At 39.6% G+C, this 19284-nt stretch overlaps 1 protein-coding gene across 3 annotated transcripts; it reads left to right on the forward strand.

The window, feature by feature from the left end:
- The first annotated feature begins 1519 nt into the window (after positions 1–1519).
- LOC108270446 (uncharacterized) lies at positions 1520–17835 on the forward strand. 3 transcript variants are annotated; one of them, XM_017477158.3, is made up of 13 exons: positions 1520–1867; positions 2562–2680; positions 3561–3861; positions 3965–4157; positions 4666–4963; positions 5394–5697; positions 6898–7084; positions 8652–8850; positions 9396–9699; positions 11295–11471; positions 13048–13210; positions 13305–13374; positions 17343–17835. In XM_017477158.3, the coding sequence occupies exons 2-13, from the start codon at positions 2563–2565 to the stop codon at positions 17666–17668; spliced, it is 2640 nt and encodes an 879-aa protein (XP_017332647.1). In that variant the 5' UTR covers positions 1520–1867; position 2562; the 3' UTR covers positions 17669–17835. The 3 variants fall into 3 exon arrangements, with proteins under 3 accessions (XP_017332647.1, XP_017332648.1, XP_053538553.1); XM_017477159.3 differs by having other exon boundaries at positions 4669–4963; XM_053682578.1 differs by lacking the exons at positions 1520–1867; positions 2562–2680; positions 3561–3861; ... (2 more) ...; positions 5394–5697; positions 6898–7084 and adding an exon at positions 7879–8190.
- Positions 17836–19284: the final 1449 nt, after the last annotated feature.

Genomic DNA, 19284 nt, shown 5'->3' on the forward strand with positions numbered 1-19284 from the left:
ACCAAACGCCTTCAATAACTGGAGATCAGTCTTTCACTTACTTCTAGGACTAGGATTTACTCCTATGCTTTGGATCATTGTCTTGCTCCATAATCCAGTTGCACTTGAGTTTCAGTTTATGGATATTCTCCTTTAGGATTTTTCCCTCAATTACTGCAAGTTGCCCAGGCCCTGAAGCAGCAAAGCATCCCCACACCATCACACTTCCACCACTATGCTTGACCATAGGTATGATGTTCTTTTTGTGGAATTTGGTGTTTGGTTTACACCAGATGTAACAGGACCCCTGTCTTCCAAACAGTTCCACTTTCGACTCATCAGTCCACAGAACATTCACCCAAATGGTTATAGGATGTTCAAGGTCTGTTTTGGCAAAATTCAGATGAAAGTCTTTAAATTTTGACAATAAACCTGACTTGCAATGGGGGTTGAATAATTTTGATTGCAACTGTATAAGCAGCCTCCAGAAAAGGCCTAGTCCTTCCAAGAGCAAGGATGGGTCGTGGCTCGCTAATCTGCCATAACATTAAAACCATTGACGGATGTAGTGAATAACATTGATTAACTCGTTACATTGGCACCTTTTAAGGGGTGGGATATATTAGGCAGCAAGTGAACAGTCAGTTCTCAAAGTTGATGTGTTGGAAGACACTTTGACAAGGTTAATGCTGGCTATGATAGAAAGGTTTCAGAACATACAGTGGTCAGAGTGTCCATATTGACCCCTGTCCACCACTGAAAGTGCCTACAATGGGCACGTGCTTGCTTGGGGAAGAGATGGCACCAGGATGCACTATGGTAAGAAGACAAATTGGCAGAGGCAGTGTGATGCTCTGGGCAATGCTCTGCCGGGAGACCTTGGGTCCTGGCATTCATGTGGATGTTATTTTGACACGTACCACCTACCTAAACATTGTTGCAGGTCAAGTACACCCTGGCAACATGGCAACGGTATTCCCTAATGGTAGTGGTCTCTTTCAGTAGGATAATACAACCTGCTATACTGCAAAAATTGTTCAGGAATGGTTTGAGGAACATGACAAAGAGTGCAAGGTGTTGTTTCGGCCTCCAAATTCCCCCGATCTCAATTTGATCATGCATCTGTGGGATGTGCTGGACAAACAATCCATGGAGGCCCCACCTCGCAACTTACAGGACTTAAAGGATCTGCTGCTAACATCTTGGTGCCAGAAACCCCAGCACACCTTCAGAGGTCTTGTGGAGTCCATGCCTCAATGGGTCAGAGCTGCTTTGGCAGCACAAGGGGAACCTAATGTTATGGCTGATCGGTGTACACGGGTGCATCTAAAAAAAAAATTGCATATTGTGGAAAAGTTGCGTTTTTTTCCGAAATTTAATTTAAAAAGGGGAACTTTCATAGATTCTACCTGATGTTTATAGCGGTCGCAGGATAATTTATTAATTTTATTAGTCAGGGAAAAACGTTAATGATGTTAATAGTAAAATAAATCCATTTGGAAACAACTGTAACCTAATGTTATACATAGGAAGGTCTTATGTTGACGTACAGGAACAGGAAGTGACGCGTGAGGCCTGATGCTCCGGAAAATCCCGCCGTCGATTTTTATTGATGCACACTTTAGGACACTGCAGAGCTACTTTTCTGTTTTGCAATCAATTCAAATGCGATAAACTTAATCTATAATAATTGAATAATTGTAATAGATCTGAAATATTTTTGAAAGTATGATAAATGTTTAAATACGAGGAATTTGTGACGCTTTTTCCGGCCAAGCAGATGTACTGTAAAATTGCGTTCCCTTCAGAAGTGGCTCCTGTCGGTGTGTTTACTCTCCCAATTGTAAATAATAAACAGGACTCGGAGCCGCTACTGCTGGTGGAAAAGGTATGTGTGCTGAAGTTAATGATGCGAATCCTTACAGTATTAACTTAAAGTGAGAGTGAGCTTGCTGCAGAGGGAAAGAAAAACACCTCAATCCCTACTTGATTAAACATTCTTATTCTCAAGATTTTTTTTATTGTTTTTTTTATTTTATTTTATTTTTTTTACTTCAGTGAGTTCATGAACATCACATGTAATAATTGTACACTGCAGTGGCAGCTTTAATTCACTAATAACTTCTAAATAACAATTTTGTACAGCTCAATAATTTTAATAACAAAACCTTCATATTCTGCATGTACACAGATTACTCTCTCTCTCACTATCTATTGCTCTCTCTCTCTCTCTCTCTCTCTCTCTCTCTATATATATATATATATATATATATATATATATATATATAGAGAGAGAGAGAGAGAGAGAGAGAGATATTATATAAACACAGTATCTCACAAAAGTGAGTACACCCCTCACATTTTTGTAAATATTTGATTATATCTTTTCATGTGACAACACTGAAGAAATGACACTTCGCTACAATGTAAAGTAGTGAGTGTACAGCTTCTATAACAGTGTAAATTTGCTGTCCCCTCAAAATAACTCAACACACAGCCATTAAACGGCAGTCTAAACTATTGGCAACAAAAGTGAGTACACCCCTCAGTGAAAATGTCCAAAATCTTTTTCCTGTCTGAAGGATGAGCTTCCAGAGGTTTGATGAAGTGGAGAAGTATCTTCGGTTTGGGACGTATGGCAAACATGATAAAGCTTCAAAAGGTGTGATAAGGAGATGTAGTAAGAAGTTTCATTGGGGAGGTGAGTCATCGTTTTACAGAATATATAATCATAACACATCTGTCTGTCTTTTCCACGACGCCATTTTAGTGCCACGTAAAAAAATAATAATAATTTTACAGGAATGAAGTCGTAATATTTTGAGAATAAAGTCAAAGTTACGAGAATAAACTCGTAGTAATACTGGAATAAAGTCAGAATATTTTGAGAATAAAGTCATCGTTTTGACGTGAATGTGTTTGAAGTGATGTAGTGTACAAGCAGGTCTGCGTCACTGGACTTAGATCAGTTTAACGGTGGCCCACCGTGGTAAAGTTGGATTGGACATTCGGTGAACTTTCAAGATTCGCTCTTCTATTTCTCAAGAAATAAACACACAGAAATGACAAAATGTGTATTTTCTTGCTCTGGAGTGGACAACTGAAGTAGAACCGAATATATATTTTTACTACACAATTCGTCCTTTTTGTGTGTTTTATTTATTGAGAAATATAAGAGCGAATCTCAAATATGCGAATGTCCAATACAAAACCGACTTTACCGCGGTGTCATTTTGACTTTATTCTCAAAATATTCTGAGTATAATCGTGTGTTGCTACGTTTTTATTCTCGCATTGCTACGACTTTTATTCTCAAAATATTACGACGTTAATCTCACAATCCTACGACTTTATTCTCGTAATTTTTACTTTATTCTCAAATTATTCCGAGTTTAATCTTGTATTGCTATGACTTTATTCTCAAAATATTACAACGTTATACTACGACTTTATGCTCGTAATTTTGACTTTATTCTCAAATTATGAAGTTAAAGCAAATATTACTAGAATGGAGGAAGGATGCTCCATGAGAAGTCTTTATTTATTTATTTATTCATTCATTCATTTATTTATTTATTTAGACGGTGCACTTTGGTACATAGATGGCAAGCGTCGGCGTAAGGTGCTGCGCAGCGAAGAGGAAGTGAGAGCAGTGCTGATGGAACATCACAACAACAGCAAGCATGCAGGCCGCTCTCGGTGCCTGAAAGCCGTGTCAGATCTGTATTACTGGCGGTCGATAACCAAAGACATCGGTGACTGGATAGACAACTGTAAAGATTGCTCGCATCCGTCCAACCCAGTCGCGTGCTCGCAGTGCATCGTCCTGGGGTGCGAGAGCCCTGGACTGGCCGATAATGAAGAAGGCATCACGTTTCACCGGTATGAGTTGCACAGATCAGATTTATAAGGATATGGGTTTTGTTTTTAAGCACTTGTAAATGTCAGTGACTTTTTTTTAAAAAACGTTCTGATTTGTCGACAGGTTCCCTTTCAGTGATGCGGACAGGCTCAGCCGTTGGATTAAGTTCTGTCAGAGGGACCGCTGGTCTCTCCACAGCAGGTCGGCTATCTGCTCCAGACACTTCACAGAGGACTGTTTCGATCGAAGCAGAGATGTCGTCTGCCTTAAACCTGATGCCGTGCCCACGATCGAAGTCTGTGCAGTTCCGCAGGAGGTAAATGACACTTCACATTTTCTTCTGTACAGGAGTATTTTATATTATGTTTGTAAAATTAATCTGTCCCCAGGCTGCAAAAAGATTGAGAGCTTCTCATATACATTAATGGGTGATCACCCAATATCACCCAATCATTTTACTTAAATGGAAGGTGATTATTGGGGACTCAGTGGCTCCAGGGTTAAGGGTTCAATTCCCATCTCCGCCTTGTGTGCGTGGAGTTCTCCCTGTGCTTCAGGGCGGGTTTCCTCCCCAAGTCCAAAGACTGATTGGTATCTCTAAATTGTCTGTAGTGTGTGAATGTGTGTGTGATCGTGCCCTGTGATAGGTTAGCAGCCCAACCAGGGTGTCCCCCGCTTCGTGCCCCGAGTTCTCTGGGATAGGCTCCAGGCTCCCTGCGACCCTGTGTAGGATAAGCAGTAGAGAAGATGGATGGATTGATGGAGAGATGAATATTCACCTGCAGTGTTTAGTGACATGGTTTGTTCTTGTTTTATTATTGAAGCAGGTCAACAATGAATACTTGGATTCCTTCTGCATGGAATCCAGGGATGATGAGAATCCCTCTGCAGATGACGATGTGGTCCATGTGGAGCATCCTTACTCCAAAGATTCCTCCATGCAGACCAGCACAAAGGGAAGTAAAGTGAAGAGTGAAGTGAGCCTCCTGAGCTCCAAGTCCGAGCCTTATTTCAGAAGATATGATGCATTGGAGAAGTTCCTGCGTACGGGAGTGTACAGCAGTACGCCCTACTGCACTAGGTACATGGTCAGGAGATGTGCCAAACACTTTTGTCTTCAAGGTAAGCGCTCTCGTTTAGACCGCTTCATTTGAAGCAACGTAACTACGTAATCAGAGGAAAACATGAAAAATACTTCCACGTATCCTGCATAGCATGCATAGCACTGTAATAAAAGGGGGAAGTGTTGTGGTAGCTAACGTGCTGCAGTGGCTGAGCCGCATTCAGGGACGATTTAGTGCACGTCGTGTTTTTTGAATTTGGTGGGCGTAACTCAATCAGTTGTGCTGTAAAAGTACTAACAGGCGTACTAACTAGCATTTATTACCATGCGTAGGTGAACTCGAAGAAGATCAGTTACTGTTATTAAAACGTTTGTCAATCTGGCAGGAAGATTTATTCAAATATTGTTAGTAAGGCCCATTTTAAGCGGTCGGTTTCCTACATAGCTACTCAAAATAACTGATTCTTCTTTACTGTTCTTTATTTGAAGACGAACTCCTTTTCTATCGCCATGGTACCAAGCGCAGAAAAGTTCTCCGAAACAGAGAGGAGGTCGTCGAGGTGTTAAAGGAGCACCATGACAATCGAGGACACTTTGGTATGAGCAGATGTTTGAGCTCCATATCTGAGCTTTATTACTGGGGCACTATGACCAGGGACATAGAGGAGTGGATTGGAAACTGCCAGTTTTGCATGAAGATGGACGAATCGACGCAAAAGTATCGGTGTTCCGTTTACAGCTGCAATAACTACAACGGGCCTCTGGAGAGGACACTGGGTCTGACGTTTCACCGGTGAGCAACAGTTGTGGTTTCACAGATAATATTATGTTTCAGCTTTGGAGATCCCATGCCCTTGGATATGCGTATCACTTTTGACACACAAACTTTCCTTAACATTGATTTTTTGATTATGTATTAACCCTTACGGCGCCAGAAGTCAACGGTGGGTCCAGACTCACATTCCTCACTCTCATTTCCTGTTCGTTTCAGTGGGGCACAGTGGCTTAGTGGTTAACGTGTTTGCCTCACACCTTCAGGATTGGGGGTTCAAATCCTGCTTCTGCCCTGTGTGTGTGGAGTTTGCTTCGGGGGGTTTCCTCCAAAGACATGCTTTGTAGGATGATTATTTCCAAATTGTCTGTAGTGTGTGAATTGGCGTGTTAATATGTGCGCGATTGTGCCCTGCGAAGGGTTGGCACCCCGTCCAAGATGTCCCCCGCCTTGTGTCCCAAATTCCCTGGGATAGGCTCGACCCTGTGTAGGAAAAGCAACATGGGGGGTAAGGGATAAGCAATATGGAAAAAAAAATCTACTACTGGCTGCTAATTAGTTCAGTTGCCATTAGAATTTACCTAATTAGCTGAATGGCATTTAATGGAGACCTGTGCAATTAAAGTGTCATGTAATTTCAATATAAATACATTTGTTCCTGATACACCCCAGAATTTGTTAGAGAATGTACTTAAACAAAGAACATCACAAAGACCTCAAGTTACCAAAACAATTACAGGACAAAGTTCTGGAATGTATTTAAAAAAAAAAAAAAATATATATATATATATATATATATATATATATATATATATATATATATATATATATATATATATATATATATATATATACCAAACTTTCAGCATCACATGGAGTGCCATTAAATCCATTATTTAAAAAATGTAAATAATATGGCACAACAGTGACTAGTGCCTAGAGGAGGAAGTCCAACAAAAGCTAGTTACTGGGTAAAGAGGCTATTAATCAGAGAAGCAAGCAAACACAGAGACCCACACTCAATCTACCACTATAATTAAAACCTCTACTAAAAAAAAGGAACATGTACAACATCTAAAAGTTTTATGAAACTGGGCCAGAGGACTGTGCAGGCTGGTGGAGGCTGTTTGTATTTGCCTAAAATACTTTCTCCTTATCACACTCTTACATCATGTTTATGATGCAAGTAACGACAGTTAAACCTGTGCTGTATTTCTACAGATTTCCGTTTGATGATCCTGAGCGTCTTAACCAGTGGATCAGAAGCCTGCGCAGGATGAACTGGCGTCCCCGGCCCAGGTCTGTCGTGTGTTCCACTCACTTCACTGAGGACTGCTTCGAGCACACAGAAGGCTCTGTTTGTCTCAAACCCAACGCAGTCCCCACCCTGCTCCTCTGTACCTCACAGGTAGTTTACACTACTCTGTCTGTTTCATGTGTTTTACCTCCTATCCCTCTTAAGTCAGGCTTAAATGATGAGAGAAATCTTGTCGTCTTCTGATGACTGTTCAAACTGTGCAACACTTCAGAAGAAAAGGTCACAGAGTATAGACACACATGTCAATGTTATACATAACTAGACAAAGTATTTTTAAATACAGTTAAGTGCATTTTTTTACTTGGGCTTGATATATAGGTGCATCTAAAAAAAAATTTAATATCATGGAAAAGTTTATTTTTTTCCCCCATAATTTAATTCAAAAAGTGGAACTTTTCATGTATTATAGATTCATTACACATGAAGTGAAATATTTCAATCCTTTTTTGTTTTAATCTCGATGATTACGGCTTACAGCTCATGGAAATCAAAATTCTGGTATCTCAGAATATTAGAATAAAGAATTTATAATACAGAAACGTCAACCTGAGAAGAGCTCTATTCAACTAATTAACTCAAAACACCTGCAAATGTTTCCTGAGCCTTTAATCTCTCAGTCTGGTTCAGTACACACAACCACAATAATGGGGAAGGTGAAAGTTAATTTTGCATTTCATTTAGAAATCAAGGTCCCAGAGTCTGGAGGAAGAGTGGAGAGGCACAGAATCCAAGTTGCTTGAAGTCCAGTGTGAAGTTTCCACAGTCAGTGATGATTTCGGTGCCATGTCATCTGCTGGTGTTGGTCCACTGTGTTTTCTCAAATCGAGAGTCAATGCAGCGTCTACCAGGAGATTTTAGAGCACTTCATGCTTCCATCTGCTGACAAGCTTTATGGAGATGCTGATTTCCTTTTCCAGCAGGACTCTGCACCTGCCCACAGTGCCGAAACTACTAGTAACTGGTTTACTGACCATGGTATTACTGTGCTTGTTTGGCCAGCCAACTCGCCTGACCTGAACCCTATAGAGAATCTATGAGAGACAGCAGACCCAAGAACACAGACGAACTGAAGGCCGCTATCAAAGCAACCTGGGCTTCCAGAACACCTCAGCAGTGCCACAGGCTGATTGCCTCCATGCCACGCTGCATTGATGCAGTAATTCGTGCAAGGAATTCGTGCAAGGAGCCCTGACCAAGTATTGAGTGCATAAATTAACATACTTTTTAGAAGGTCGACATTTCTGTATTATAAATTCTTTATTCTAATATTGTGAGATACTGTTTTGATTTCCATGAGCTGTAAGTCGTAATCATCGAGATTAAAACAAGCAAAGGCTTGAAATATTTCACTTTATGTGTAATTAATTTAGAATATACGAAAGTTCCACTTCTTGATTGAAATTATGGGAAAAAACAAACTTTTCCACGATATTCATTTTGTTTTTAGATGCATCTGTATATTGGGTTGGAGACACTGCTCATACTATATAATGTCCGAACTTCATCATGAACTCCAGCAGCTCAGTGAAATGCACTTTAGACATGATTCCAAAAATTGTCAGCGACACCAAAATCATGTCAAAATCATGTTATGTCCAGCTGTGGTCAAATCGTGTTACTCTCCATCATTGACTGAGTAGAAATTTTTTCCTCACAGGATAAGGAAGATGCTTCACAAGGTATGGCTGAAAGGAGCGGTTCTTCAGAGGCAACGGACGGCTTAAGTACCCAGCATGCTTTTTTCTCTAAATATGATGCAGTTGAGAAATATTTGAAAGGGAAAGGCTATCCACCTGGACTCAGCTCTGTGGAGAAAAATACCTTCAGGAGACTCTGCTCAAGGTTTGCTATCCACGGTGAGGACTCAATAGTTGACAAATTTCTGATCAAAAAAGATGTTTACTTGATGTTTAAGCAGCTAACTGACATTTGGACGGAAAGAAAAGTGATATTTCTTTCTAGGTATTTCCAAAAATGTAATGCTTATAAAACTAAAACCTAACCCTAGATAAGATAATTAGACAACAGAGACAAGTTTAAAGATTATTAAATTATTAGATGAAAGGTTATTAGAGGGATAAGATTATTAGACAAGATAAGAGATTATTCATATGCTGTATGTTCTAAAAATAAAACGTTCAATTAAGGGCTACAAAGAAGACCATTATGTTAATCTGCCATTACCAAAACATGATTGATCATTATTACCTCTATTAAGATTATTTGCTAGAATTGGATTACTACATGTTTTATACTGTAGATAAACAAAAAGTAGTTTTGATTTTAAATGAATGAACCTCAGTTTCTAATACAAATTACTGGACACTAATATTCTATTGCACTGCCGTTCCTGTTCTGCACATTTACTGCAATCCTAATAGATCAGTCCCATCCATTTCAGACGGCTTCCTGTTCTACTTGTCGGGCCGAGGCACGCAGAAGCACGGGAGGCGCAGGGTGGTCAGGAGCAGAGAGGAGGTGCAGTCAACCCTCGCCATCTACCACAACGACATGAACCACCTGGGGCTGGAAAAGTGCTTGAAGCTCATCTCTCAACACTTCTTCTGGGGTTCGATGAGGGCAGATGTGGCTCTGTGGATTCAGCGCTGCTCCAAGTGTTCCAGCTCTGACGATGCCCGTGGCGTGGAGTCCTGTGCCAGTCCCGAGCTCCCTGAGCCTTTAGAGAACATGCTGGATCAAGACAGGTATCCTTTGTCGTGTCTTTACTATCAATCTAAATCCGACTTCAGAAACAGCAAATTTGTGTCTGAAGGTTTGCAACTTTGAAGCGAGTTACTGTAAATCTATCAAGCGAAAACGTGTATCGTCGTGTCTGTGTATTACTCCTAATTATGTGAATATTCTGAAGACGTTCAATAGAAAGAACAGAACATGTGATGTCTGCATTAACAATGTATACTCGTCATGTTGGTGACTATAAGCTTCGAAGTGTTCACGTCTTCATTCTGTTTGTATTTGGCACTTGGAAATGTTGGGAAAGCTCTGATTTGACAGTGTGTGTGTCCTCACATCATAAACTCACACCACCTAAAAAATGACAGTTAAATTAGTTAAAGGTATGTGTCTGTGTCTACCCAACATTCCCCATCATTTTCTTGTATTGGCCACACAATATACATTATAGCTCTAAGTATGTTGTAGCTTTATAGATGTTTGCATTTCAAAAGAAATTACATCTCTTTCTTGATTTAAGCCACGTTTATATAAATTTTTATTACATAAATTGTTTTTGGGTTTTTTTGTGTGGAGGGGGGTTGTATTTATATTCTGGTTTCCCTATACACAAAAGCTTGAATTAAAAACGTAACTAAATATAGGTTGATGAAAACATTAATATTATTATTATTATTATTATTATTGCTGTTGGTGTTATTGTACTGGCAGTATATTTGTACTATACTACTATATTAGTTGTTGTTGTTATAATAGTAGTAGTAGTAGTAATGTTACTTTTATGGATTTTTATTGGGACATGGGAAATTTCTGTCTGACATTTTTACATTCTTGGGCAAAAAAAAAAGGGCCAAATGCAGACTGGCAAAATATTAAGCTTTCAGTGGTCTTAACAACAAATCATTGGTCAGAAAATCAACAAGAATGAACATTACTTTATCCATGTGTTTAATTCATGCTAATTTCCTGACCAATAATTTGTTAAGACCATTAAAAACTTTGTTACAGTTACATTTATATAGCACTTTTGTATACACTCAAAGCCCTTCACATAGTGGGGGGGGGGGGGGGGGGGGGGGGTTCTCTTCAACCATCACTAGTGTGTAGAGATGATGCGATGAACACCCACCACGCACCAGCCATTAGTGGAGAGGAGAGAGTGATGTAGCCAGTTCAGAGATGGAGATTATTAGGGGGCCATGATAGAGAAGGGCCAATGGGGGAATTTCACCAAGACACCGGGGTTATACCCCAACTCTTTTACGAGAAGTGTCCCGGGATTTTTAATGAGTCAACCTCGGTTTAACGTCTCATCCGAAGGTCAGTGCTGTTTTTAGTGTCCCCGTCACTATACTGGGGGACCCACACAGACCGCAGGGTGCGCGCCCCCTGCTGGCCTCACTAATACGACTTCCAGCAGGAACGATAGTTTTCCCCCAGGAGGTCTCCCATCCAGGTACTGGCCAGTCTCAACCATTTATCCATTTATCATTTTGGGCTTGGCCCATTTTTTTTTTTTTTTGCCCAGGAGTGTACATGTTGTATTTCTTAACAGCTATGCTTTATTATTTCCGGTCCTATCCATAATATTTTCTCTTTGATGTAGTCCAGTACAGATAAATGGGGTTCTGACAACTGAAAATGACCTACACCTGTCAGTCACGGAGTTGGCTATTCCGCAGTGTCTGATCATCACTACGCCTGAGATCCTCGCTCCAACTCAACCTCGCAGCACTGCTGCCTGTGAAGGAACTGTTCTCGGACTAACTGACTCGGTAGCAAGGTACACAGCTGTATTAACTATATTAATAACCAGGAAGAACAAATACCTCACATTTACCTCTGACACGCTTTCTCATCAGCATAGAAAAACAGAAATCATTCGATACATCACATTGCATAACTGTTATTATTTGTAAGCACTATTGCTGTTCACTATGCCACAGTGCAGTTGAACTCTTGACAAGTGTGGATGAACTTTTTCTAACTTGGACAGCAGTTATGGCTGTCCATATTAATGCATTTATTCTAATAAAAATATTTTTTAAAGTGAGTAATCGTGGATATGGTGAGGTTTTCTGTGAGGAGACGTTTATTTAGCATTTTTGGACCGAGTCTCCAGTGTCAGCACTTTATAACAGTCAGAGGTATAACCGTTTACTGACACAAAAAAGTCTTCAGGACTGAGGTGTTTGTGCTTCATGGTGTAACGTGACACGTTGCATTTTAGTTCTTAATTAAAAGCGAGAAAATAAAATAGAGGCTCGTGAAGGAAGAACTGTTTATAGCTGCTATAATGTAAGTTGCTGTGGTACAAGAAGAATAAAACACAATAGGGCATACTGTTTTAGGAAAATAATGTGTTAGTACCCCAAAGTTCCTTTAACAGCATGTCCTGAATGTGTTTTATTCCTTACTTAAACCAAGTTGTTGTTGTGGTTTTTTTAAGAATGTATGGTATACAGTTGACATCTAAACTCGTCTATCCTACTGATAGGAGTATGAAATCTACGTTTTTGGAGTTTTTGGAGTACAAGAGAGATGCAGTTATAGTTATAAAGTTATAAAGATTTGTTGTAGCAGTAAATAGGGAATTAAATATTAATGGCCGTGGTTTTGGAATGGGATGTTCAGCAAGCACATGTGAGTGTGATTGTAAGGCGTCCACATACTTTTGGCCATATGGTGTGTTTAGTTAAGTAGCAAACCAGTTTTTCACCCATATTTTTAAGTGATATGTAACGTGATTTGGACATGTTGTAATCTGTTGGTTGGTTAGTTGCACGACAATTAATCTGAAATGTATTCAGAAGCGTAACGATGTTAAAAAAAAGTTTCATCGGCTCTGGTAGCACAGAACCTCAGTTTGTCTTCTGAATGCCTGTGTTTCAGTTTTACAGTCCGTACAGGATTTCACAGGGTTTTTTTTATTATTATCGTGGCCGAAAACACTTCATTTTGCTGCAGCTTTTTTCAAGATTGGCGCTGTAACTTGCTGGGGTTTTTTGTGCTTTTTTATTTGCGGAAAAACCACTTGAATCGGCGGAATTGCAATTCCGTGAAATTGTTTCTTTCACAGTGATGTTTGTTGGTAAGTGAGACCTTTTTAGCTGTACTCATGCTCGACGCATGTGAATCGAAAAGGGCTTTGGCTGAATGCGCTTTGTGATGTCACGTGACATGTCTTGGCCCAAGACAGAAAATCTGCTGTAATTTAGAAAAATTGCAAGCTCCTTTGAATATTGTAGAGTTTGCTTGATTTGGTGTTAATTTCTGTAATCGCGAAATCCTGGAGTCAAATACTTAATTCAAGGCTAAAAGAGCCTAAGGCTGATCTGCTTTGCTTGTACTGTTTTCAGTGGATTTCTCGGCAGTGCCATTGGTTCTTATCAGCTGCTTGGGGATTCGGCACAGGAGCAGAGAAACAGCAGATTGAGTGCCAGGACTGTAGTTCAGCAATGCACACATGCCTTACTGCAGGTCAAGCCTCAGACAGCAGATGCAGACTCTGAATGGGTCGAGGTATTTTTTATTTATTTGCTTTGTCAACTTTTCATATTAAACACGTCTACATATTAAGGCGGTTGATGTGATGTGGCTGATCTCCTCTTTACAGATTCGTGACGGAATCGTGATCTATGTGTGCTTTTATAAAGGTGCTACTGAGAAAACCATTCCCAAAATGGGTAAGTAAGTATAGTAAAATTAAGGACGGTATTACTTCATAATATACTTCTTTAAATATGTACATCTCAATATATTTATATGATTTTTCTCAATATCATTGGGCATCATTTATCAATCTTTTAGTGAAGTTGTGTGTACAGTGGGGGAAATAAGTATTGAACACATATCAAACATGGTATGTAATATGACAACCAAAAAGTTCAAGTTTGCTCTCGTCTGACCAGACTACACTCTCCCTGTATTTCATAGGCTTGTCCAAATGAGTTGTAGCAAACTTTAAATGAGCTTCGACATGCCTTCTCTTTAGTAATGGAGTCTTGCGGGGTGGGCGTGAGCAGTGGAGTACATTGTCTATTGTATTCTCTGTGACGATGGCACCTGCTGCCTCCAAGTGTTTCTGGAGCTCTTTCCGAGTGGTCCTTGGCTCTTGGGTACTCTTCTGACTATTCTTCTGACTCCCTGGTCAGAAATCTTGCTTGGCGCTCCTGTGCGTGGCCAGTTGATGACGAAGTGATGTTGCTTCCACTTGCAGATAATGGCCCCAATGGTGTTTTCTGGAAGATTCAGAAGTTTTGAAATATGTCTAGATCTGATTCCATCAAAATGTTTTGCAACAATAAGGTTGTGAAGGTTTTGGGAGAATTCTTAGCTTTTACCCATCATGAGATGTGTCTTGTGTGACACCTTGGTAACGAAAAGCCTTTTTATAGACCATCAATGTACTAACCCAGCTGATATTAATGTGCACAGATAGGGAGTATAATTACTTACAGATTTCAGCTTGCCTTGGAGAACTGCTTTTTCTTAGCATGTTCAATACTTTTTTCCTGTGTCCTTCCACTTTATTACACACACATTTATTTGCGGACTTGGGAATTTCCAGATTTCTTGAGTTAATACTGTTGTCTGGTGAAAATTTCATGTGAGTAACCTCATTGGAAATATATTTACTGAAAAAAATGTTGACTCGTTCAATACTTATTTCCCCCACTGTAAATGTTTGCGTAAGCCAGATTTACAAACATTTCAGAAAGACTGATTTTCTTCCTGTAAGCGTGTGTCTGTTGCTCACCTGTAAAGTGCAAAGCTTATTCCTCATACCGCTCATTTGCATGTCGTGACACCCACAAAACTCCATTAAAAGTCAAGTGCACAGAGGACTCACTCCTATGCCAATGAAAACTATTTAGCAGTGTAACAGCACCTGAAAGGTCAAAATCTAGAGACAAATGAGAGAAAAGGTTCATTCGATGTGAATTAAGTGAGGTGACAGAAATGGCATGACAGGAAAATGTGACCGATCTACACTGTACCCAGGTAATCATGCACACCAAGCACGTCGCACAGAATTGTTTGAAGTGTCTCAGGTGAAGTGCTCATGTTGCGTAGCATTAAAAGAAGATTCCATGGCAAACAGAACCGCCAGCTTTCATCCTCTGAAATAAGTGATAAAGGTCTTTCCTGCATAAGCGTGACCTTAATCTTCTGGCAGTTGTTTACAGTTATGCGCAGGCAGACCGGCCTGCCCTCCGTTTATACTGCAACATTTCTTTTGTTATAGCTGAATGACTAGTGTTATTTGTTTATTAATTTATGGGTTTGAGTATGGATTTCGCTTTCTCGAATTTTCATACGCTTTAATTAATGCCAATAAGATAAACGACTGGGTTTCAGAAAATGTTCTCAATGCTGCTCTTAGTCCCCGCAAATGATACAATTTGAAGTCTATCAAGTCGAGGTTTACATTAGTTGGTCTTCTTTTGTGTAAATTTATATTCACTCAGGTACATGAGTAGGATATGAACATTTTTTTTCCCCTTTTGAAATTACAGGATTTTTATGAATACCAGATTTTTTGTATAAATGCACCTACGAATGATTTATGAATAAATCCATTCATATCCAGCTTGATAAATGAAGCCTATTGTCTTTAAAATGGCATTCTGTTACTTTTAGGATCATTTTCAAATAACTTCTACTTATCAACATTCTAGAAAGTATCACTAATAATTTATTTAATACAATTCAACAAGTAATTGATCCTTTTTTGTTTCTTTCTTTAATATGAATGAATATTCAGGTATTAAAAACATAATATTCTAGGAAATATTACTGTGTAAATGCTTTTAGAGTTTAGAAAATATTTGTTTTGAAGGTACACACTGGCTTTTAGAGCAAAGTGTTATAATGTATCATCTTACTACCTTTATTTTACTTTATAACAGTGTTTTAACATCAGAGCATATTTTTAAAGGTTACTGTATGTCAGCATTTTAGACCATGGCCTTGATGGTTCATATTACAGTCCCTCTAGGATTTTGCGATCGCAGAAATGAACTCAAAATCAAGCAAACTCCGCAATATTCGGAGGAGCTTGCAGTTTTTCAAAATTAGCACAGATTTTCTGCAGATTTGGGCCAAGACACGTCATGTGACATCAACACAACACGCATTCAATCAAAGCCATCTTCGATTCACATGAGTCGACCATGAGTACAGCTAAAAGTTCTCATTTAAATCACCATCATTACTGGTTCCCCCCAAGGCTGTGTCCGTTCTCCTCTACACTTCTCGTTCTACACCAGCAACTGCACCTCCACTCACCAGTCCGTCAAACTACTGAAGTTTGTGGACGACACTGGGCTCATCTCTGAGGGGGATGAGTTTGCCTACAGGTGGAAGATGTGAAAAACTGGTGTGAAAACAGTGGAGATTGTGGTAGACTTCAGGAGGAACCCCTCCCCACGTGCCCCTATCATCCTGTGTGACTCCCCAGTTGATACTGTGCACACTCCTTCCACCATCATCACCCAGGACCTCAAGTGGGAGCTGAACATCAGCTCTCTGATTAAAAAAACACATCAGAGGGTGTACTTCCTGTGGCAGCTGAAGAAGTTCAACCTACCAAAGACAATTATGGTGCACTTCTACACCTCCATCATGAGTATGGTGAGTACTCACCTCCTCCACATACTCACCTCCACCATCACCATCTGGTACGCTGCTTCCACTGCCAAGGACAAGGACAGACTGAAGCATGTCATTCTCTCTCCTGAGAAGGTGATTGGCTGCAATCTGCCACCCCTTCATGACTTATACACTTCTAGGACCCTAAAGCGGGTAGTTACGATTATGGCTGACCCCTCTCATGCTGGACACAAACTTTTCGAGGCACTCCACTCCGGCAGGAGGCTACGGTCCATCAAGACCGAAAACCTCACACCACAAAAACTGTTTCTTCCCATCAGCAACTGGCCTCATTAATAATACTCAGGACCCACCATGGTCTCTTATCTGCCTCCATGGACATTTACACATCACATTAACGAACAACCCCACAGTGTTGTTTCATATGCGTTACATTAACACACACACAACTCAGACTTCTATACCGCACCTACAAATGTGAGCAATTGCACTGGCCAACTTTTGCACATCCTGCATTAATGTGCAGTTAATGACTTTATTTTTGTTTTCCTAAACCTTCAAAAACATAGCTTTATAGTTTTTTTTATGCTTCTCATTTTCCTAACTTTCCCTCTTGTTTCTTATTAATATTATTTTATTTCTTGTATGTACTGTTATTGTTAAGCACCAGAACACCAAGACAAATTCCTTGTACATGTAAACCCACCGTACTCAACAATAAAGATGATTCTGATTACTAACAAACATCACTGCGAAAGAACGTGCGAAACTATTTCATGTAATTATAAATTTCACCAATTCAAGTAGTTTTCCACAAAAAAAGCACAAACTCTGCGAGTTGCATCGCAAATTATGAAAAAAAGCCACAGAAAATCAAGCATTTTTTGGCTCTAACAATCACAAAAAATAAACTCGAAATCCTGTATGGACTGATATTGAATCTTGCTACTTTGAATTTGGTGGAATCTCATGGTAATGAGGTCTAAAGCTGACATCCAAAATGTGTTTTGAAACATGTTGTGTAATATGTTCTCCACAGTAAACACCTTGCTCAACGCAACATTCTTTCCCACGAGTACGGGCAGCCACGTATCCATCATGGAGCTTCCGGGAAGTGTGATGATCATTCCTCAGGATACCATGACTGGTGTAGTTAAAGGCAGCAGAGTGCAGCACAACGATGCCATTGAAAGCTGGAAAGGCCTTTATATCTACCAACAGTTCGTCACTCAGTGTGAGAAAGAGGTAGCTGCATCAACAAAGTGCACCGAGGCTGGGGTGGTGGTCAGGCACGGAGTTTATGGAAACATGCAAACTTTATACCTTAACAGCAATGCACCCCTCACTCACGTACTCGAGTTTTAATCGAAGGTTCACATTTCAAATTCCTGTTGGAATCTTTCTTACCATGTGCATGTACAGTTTGTACAAGATTTATTCCTACTGATTATTTGGAAATGTTTAACAAAGGTACAGTATATTTTGAGATGTTTACATAACCTTTGAAAATAAATTTCTGGTTTTAACTTTGCTTTCTGTTTCTGTTGTAGATTTTTAGCTTATTTTATTAAATGATCTGGCAGACAGAAAATGGGAGTGAGAAACATTTGGTAGGTTTAGTATTGAGCCATAAGTTAAAAAATAAATTAATTGGGCAGTGGCACGAAGCTCAGCGGAATTTTCTGGCATAAGTTTAATTTCCCCAAAGTTCTACCATTTTGCTGTAGCAGTGACATTGATTTGGGACATCCAGCCATCCAGCCTTCCATTTTCTGTACTGCGTATCCTACACAGGGTTGTAGGGGAGCCTGGAGCCTATCCCAGGGGACTTGGGGCACAAGGCAGGGGACACCCCTGGACAGGGTGCCAACCTGTTGCAGGGCACAATTGCACACACACTCACACCCATTCATATACTACGGATAATTTGGAAATGCCAATCAGCCTACAGCACATTTCTGTGAACTGGGGGATGAAACCAAATTACCCGAAGGAAACCCCTGAAGCACGGGGAGAGCATGCAAACTCCAGGCACAAATCGAAGAAATCGAACTTGATCCCCCAATCCTGGAGGTGTGAGGCAAACGTGCTATGATTGTTGTTGTTGCTATTATTATTATTATTATTATTATTATTATTATTATTATTATTATGAGGATCCCGTTGTGTGCTGGAGAGGCTTTTCCAGCCAGTCTCTCTACCACACCTTAAAGCATCTTATCATCACAGGACAACCAATGAAAAGAGCTATCAGGAGCACCACAGAGGCTGCTGAGAGATCTTCGAGATGGCTCTGGAGAGTGATCAGCAATTTGGACACAGGCCAGGTCAAGGTAGACTGAGTATTAAAGACCCGAAACACCCAATGTCTCCAGGTTCCATCACTAATGTGTCCAAGAGCACCTTGCAAGATGTACGAAAAAAAAAACATGATAATCGTAATAATAAAATTAATTAATTCCATAAAAATTAGAAAAGTTGGCTGGACTAGAAAAACATGCACAATGACCATACAAGCTGTTTTTTAATTTTTCTTTTTATTAATTACATTATTTTTGCAGATAGTCAGATCCATAAATATTTGGACATTGGCAAAGTTTTTAAAAATATATATTTTTACCACCGTATATTGGAGTTGAAATAAAATAATTTTCATGTTCATTCTTACATTTCAACTCCAATATACTGTGGTAGACATCTAAAATAATAACTTTGTCAACTAACAAAGAGGAAACATTAGCACTGTCTGTACACCAAAATATAAACAGAACAGCTGTGTTATGTTAGTATTAGGGTACTGGTATTGCACTTCCCCATAGTCCACCTCCTCTGTATTAAAGCTCATTTTAGTTAGCAACTATAGAAAATATAAATGTTTTTTTTTTTTAAAAAAAAAAAAAAAAAAAAAAAAAAACATAACACCCTACTACTTACTCGTCTCTTCATGCTGCATGTGCACACTGGTTTTAATAATAAAGTTT

The sequence above is a fragment of the Ictalurus punctatus genome, chromosome 9 (genome assembly GCF_001660625.3).
Source record: "Ictalurus punctatus breed USDA103 chromosome 9, Coco_2.0, whole genome shotgun sequence".
Lineage (NCBI taxonomy): Eukaryota > Metazoa > Chordata > Actinopteri > Siluriformes > Ictaluridae > Ictalurus > Ictalurus punctatus.